The 5,813-nt window shown below is 34.9% G+C and overlaps 1 protein-coding gene across 1 annotated transcript in view; it reads left to right on the top strand.

Moving 5' to 3' along the window:
• Positions 1-3,295: 3,295 nt before the first annotated feature.
• ildr1a (immunoglobulin-like domain containing receptor 1a) overlaps positions 3,296-5,813 on the top strand; it is a 37,929-nt gene continuing 35,411 nt past the window's right edge. The window contains exons 1-2 of the mRNA XM_015047572.1: positions 3,296-3,595; positions 4,241-4,411. Of these exons, the coding sequence (XP_014903058.1) occupies positions 3,529-3,595; positions 4,241-4,411 (238 nt within the window). The 5' untranslated portion in view covers positions 3,296-3,528. The remainder of the gene's footprint in view (positions 3,596-4,240; positions 4,412-5,813) is intronic.

Raw genomic sequence — 5,813 nt, 5'->3', positions numbered from 1 at the left:
AAAAAAACCGTTTTTTTTGGGGGGTTTTGAAAATTTTTTTAAAATTTTAAAAAAAATTTTTTTTTTTTTTTTTTTTTTTTTTTTTTTTTTTTTTTTTTTTTTTTTTTTTTTTTTTTTTTTACCGAAGATGAAATTTGAATGGGAAGCTCAGCTCCTTTCATCACCTTATAGCCTTCATTCATTGGTTGTTTGAGATGGGAGGGAAGAGCTCCAGCAGTGACCAGCTTGATAATTTCTCAGGAATGTCAGTGAGAAGCTCTCACTTCTACAGAAGCTCAGCATGACATCACCATCAAGTAAAATATGTTCCTTTTTTTGTGTGTTCCTGTTATGGGTTTGACTTGAAAGGATTTAACACAGCTTAAATAGTTTGACCAAATAATCAGGAAGCCTCCTGGCTGCCTGCCTTTAGAGGATCTTCATGTACTGGGTGGAGATCCTGAAGTAAACCCAGAACTCCCCTGAAAAATCATCCATAGCACTTAAACTATTTAAACTTTTGTCCCATCCCAATCAAAAACTTTTGTGTATTTTACGTGAGATTTTAGGTGACAGAACGACTGTCTGCAGAGGCTGTAAATAATAACTTAAAAATAATAAAAGTTGAATAAAGTCCATCTCTATTCACACCTGGAGCATTTCACTGATGGCGCCTGTTTAGATTCCCGTTCTGGGTTAGATGACTCCACACACAGATGGATATAATTCACCTATATACATGAAATAAACCAGTTTTTTTAATGAAAGCTAGTAAAATATTAAAACAATTTAGTGAAATACAAAAAAAAAAATGATTATAATTTCAAACGTTACATGCATGTGGCACTGTAGCTACATGTTGTATGCTCGTGATGCATTTTAGTGCAGGATAAAACATTCTGGTTTATAACTGGAGAGCAGCAGAGAAAGCAACTAGTAAAACAGAGGTCAGATACACAGAACAATGACGTTTAAACCTTAGATAAAATTAATGTTAACGTCACTACTTTTTAACTCTAATCCGTCTGGGTAAAGAAAAATATGAAACGAACTGGAATTTAAAGCGCTTGAAAATAATAGAAGTAGTGGCAAAACCTTAATGTGCAGACAAGTTATATTTAGTATGTAGATTAATAATTCATTAAAAATGCCCAGCACAAAATGTAATTATCTGAGAGTGAATACATTGTTGTTGCTCTGAAGCCTCAGCAGATGGTCAGGATGAGTGAGAGCACAGACAGGAAACCGAGAGTGGATCTTGGCAGATATTTCCTAGAAAAATAGTTTGAGGAGCTCCAGGTGCAGAGGGGGTGAAGCAAAACAGGTTCTGGGAATTTGAGGAGCACACGTGGTCCAGTTTACATGCAGATCAATTTCGATTCTTTGGGGAGATAGTGTGTGTATATTTTCAAGGCGATGGGTAAGTCTGATGAAGTAATAAGAGGGTGAATACTTTTGTGATCTCAAGTAACCACATCCCGATGTGCGTGAGCAAATGAGAGAGTAAAGTTTTCACTGACACCTAGCGGTTTGAAATAAACATTACGCCTTCACAAAAAACGCGACACAATGATAACCTATGATTCATATATTCTAATTTTATCTTTTTTATATCAAAAGTTTTTCATTTAAAACCCGTTGGTTTTGAGTCTACTGTAAAAATAGGTCCAGAAACAAACTACAACCCAAAACTACCAGATGTCCCGTACTGTTTATATCTAACAACGTTACAAAACATTTTGTTCTGAACTTAGACATGAATGGGCTTATGTACATTTTCAGGAATTGTACCAATCTTTTTTTTTTTATAAATGCTTGGCTATTCTACCTTGACAGATTAAAAGTACTGGGTGAAAGATAAAAACTTGAGTCAGGAAGAGCAGCACTTCCTATTTGGGCTACATAAGGTAAGCCAGATATTTATGAGACAGAGAAAACAACTCTTCAGGGTGTGGACTATGTAGCTTTGAAAAACCATGTGCAAGTGCTATAAAGACTTAATCCTGCATAGTGAGGGCAAGTCTCCTCCCTCCCCCCAAAATAAACTCTCTTTGGAAATAGAAACTATTTATTTGACCTGTTGGGATACTTTACCATTTTAAAAAAACCCCATTTTTTTGTATTTCTAAAATTTTTTTTTTTTTTTTTTTTGTTTTGTTTTTGTGGATAGTATAATCTACAATTATCTGAAGCGAACAAAATGAAATAGTTTATTTGAAAAAAAAAATGCATGGTTCATATTCATTTGAATGAATTATCAAGAAGGTTTTGGAGTTTCATGTTTTATGTTTATCTGGTGAAATATTACACACAGACAGGAACAAGGACAGACAGGAACTTTGGGACAAAAATATATATTTTTTTCTTTTGAAAGACATCTAGATATATATTTTAAGGGTTGACATTGATTTTATTGAAAGCCTACAAACCTTATAAAACTGGGGTGGAAAGTCATTGTTGAATATTCTGCTGCCTACTCACCCATTGTGCAGAACTGGAGGTCTGTTGACGTTACATTGAACCAGTTCAATCCCTCGATGCTATATTCAAATTGTACCGAAGATGCCTCAAAAATTTTTGAATGAATCTCATATTGAGAAACAATATTTGAGTCGAATAGCTTCAATCCTAAGCTTGTGTGACATTCTTGTGTCACAAGTAAATTATTTTATTGCACCACCTTCTCCACAATAAATTTTAAAACAACAACGAATAACAGGAGCTAATCATTTAATTAAATAGCAGTTACTTGTTATTCCTTTTTTATACCTACAATTTAGCAAAAAATATACATACGGTAAAAATAATTAAAACTTTAATGGTTTTCTATATAGCATTGAACTGGTAATTAAACAAATACTTAAATAATATTATGAAATAATATAGTTTTAAAGACAAAATCAAAACATTTAATTTTGGATTTCAAAAATTTAACGCAATATAATGTAGAATTATAATAAAATATTTATCTCCTTGTTTCTAGTTTTATTAACTTTATGATATATTTTCACAATTATTTCATAAGTAATGTCTTTATTGTAGTTTGGGACTTTTTGTTCCTGTTGAGAATGATACTTCCTGGTTTTACAAAATGATGTATAGGTCAGTTACTTTATTTTTATTTTTATTTTTTCAGAACAATGGATGAATAGAGAAACCAGATGATGTTATTTGTACTTGGAGATTCTTACATATCACATATTTATGTTTCTGTTTTTCCAAATTTGCATTTGTTTTACTTTCTGTCAGTTGATAAGGTGCATGGAGGGGAATTCAGTTCACCCGCATACGTCACAGCCCCGGATGAACTCACCTGTTTCGGGGTGTGGCCAGAGAAGAGCTCAGTATCAGCCTCAGCCGTAAGAGTACCAGAGCTAAACATTCAGAGTGGAACAATGTTGAGTTGGATTTAGGTCGAGGTGGAAACATAGTCTTAGCTTTGCTTGTTTTTCAGAAGAATAGTTTTTAATATTTGTGGCCTGGTCGAAGTTTGAGTGAGCATTTCAGAGCCGGAGGTTTTTTTTTTTTTTTTCTTCTTTTTTGGTGTGTATGGGTGTCTATTTTACCACCATGTGGAGAATCCTTGTCGCAGTCTTCCTACTGCCTCTTATAAAAGGTAAACAACACCCCTTTGCTTTCTATCTTCGTAGTTTATTAAACTTATGTGTATATAAATGTTCTGCTATCCATTCATTTCGAGTTAAACCTTCTGAAGATAAGGTATCGGTCACGTGACGATGTTTAGTAGATAAAAATGAAACTATTCTTTTGAACAACCTAATTGGTATCAAGTCGACATTACCGCATTTTATTTGTGTCTAAATACATTTGTTTGTTGTTACTGATAACATTTATTTTCTGTCCGGCCACCTTATTGCTTCTCTCGCTTCAGGACCCAAAAAATGGGGAGAGAAAAAAAAAAGTTCTTTTTTTTGTTTGTTTGTTTGTTTGTTTTTATAAACAATGTTTACAGGTCACTGCTTCCTGGCCTAGTTTAGTTTTAAGCGAAAAAGAGTTTTCATTCCACCTTTTTGAATGATGTGTTTGTAGTTTCACTGGGAGTAATTTCCGGTGTTTGTGTCTGTACTACTAGTCTTTCTGGTTTTGCCAGTCTGAAATGATCTCCTTGTTTGGAAGAGGCCCACACACACATTGCTCGACTCGTATCACTTCCAAAGAAAGGACAGCCTAAGTCCTCTAAATCAGCTTCACCTTTTACGTTGGTTTGGATCTGAAACATCTTTAATCTGTTTCTCCACAGAGTCAGCTTGTATACAAGTGACAGTATCCGAGACACAGCGCTCCACAGCTCTGTTCGCCTCAGTGACTCTCCGCTGTGATTACTCCACGTCTGCAAACCCCAATGAAGTTCTTGTCACCTGGAGGTACAAGTCCTTCTGCAAGGATCCTGTCCTGGAGTACTACTCCACAGGTAAAGTAGATATATTTCATGTCAGAGAAAACAGGTGGTGTATTTGGTGCAGGTGTTGACATTTCCTCCCAACTTAGTTTCAGTTCATGCCTGCAATCAAACCAGTTTCGTTCCCATGTACTTTAGCAATATGAACCAGTTTATTTATTTTATATATATATATATTTTTAACTCAGAGCTAAATAAATCAACTTTCACATTTACACTTCTTTTTGGGAATATTTTTATATTACCGGCTATTTTCTTGGATTGAGTTTCTTAAGCTCAATCCAAGAATTTAAGAAGTTTCTCATACAGAAGTTGCTGTATGAGAAACAGCAACTTCCTGCCACAGGGAGCTGTCTTAGCTTATCTGCCGTTCATCATTGTACATAAAGCTTATTGACATTCACCCAAAATTAACTTCATTTCAAGTAAACATCAAGCAAACAATTTTCCATGTTAATCACACCACAATAGAGGAAGCAAGTTTATTTCTTATGCTTATTTATGTGTTGGACCTAAACAACAATTGCGGTTAAAATATTTGTGTACAAAATATTTAGCATTTTCAAAGACAGTGGTGCATCCATTCACCAGGCGTTGGCAGCGAACATGTCTTAATTTGGATGCCGAAATCTGCACCTAAAACAAGTTAATGTTGGACATGCTGCAAATTTTACAATTGATCTTTCATGGAACTAGATTTAGGACAAGGAGAAAATTACAAGTCAACAAATTATGCTACAGAGGATGTATTCAGAGTGGCAAGTGGAATATAACACTTCTGTTCAGTCTTGAAAAGAGTGTGCAGTCTTTTTATGCTTCTCGCATCCTAATCAATACGTAGAGTTTAAATGATGGGAAACAATTGGTACTTTGCATTGAGTCTCATCTCTTTGTTTTTGAATAAATCTCATCTTCTAACATTTGAAACTTGAGTCTGAAATTTTAACATGGAAAACTTCAGGAACCCTTGAAACACACTCAATTTAATTAAGTGACAAAGTTATGATTTAAGCCAAGGGTCCCCAAACTTTTTCCTGTGAGGGCCACATAACTTTTCCCTGCTCTGGTGGGGGACCGGAGTCAGTTTGTAACAGAAAAAGTCTGATGATGAAAAAAAGTCTGATGATTTAGGCAGGAGTGCCTAAGTGTGAAAATATATTGTTTTCCAGAAAGCACAATCAAATAACCCTCTCTGGGTTCTTCACAGAATAAATCCAGGAAGGATTATAGTCCGTATTTTCCAAACTATGAGCCGCACTGGACTATAAGCCACAACCCCAAAGTTTTTTTTTTATTTTTTTAAAAACCAGTAAACATACACATATAAGCCGCAGATATCTCTGCCGCTCCAGGTTTTTCACAGCTTTGCAGCAGCAGCAGAGGGGGGCAGACACCCAAAATCTGAGTAATAACA

This window comes from Poecilia latipinna, unplaced genomic scaffold (assembly GCF_001443285.1).
Source record: "Poecilia latipinna isolate Pla-1442-1.1 unplaced genomic scaffold, P_latipinna-1.0 Scaffold833, whole genome shotgun sequence".
Classification (NCBI taxonomy): Eukaryota; Metazoa; Chordata; class Actinopteri; order Cyprinodontiformes; family Poeciliidae; genus Poecilia; species Poecilia latipinna.
The sequence above is the reverse complement of the archived record's forward strand: the minus strand, read 5'-3'. Positions and strand labels throughout refer to the sequence as shown.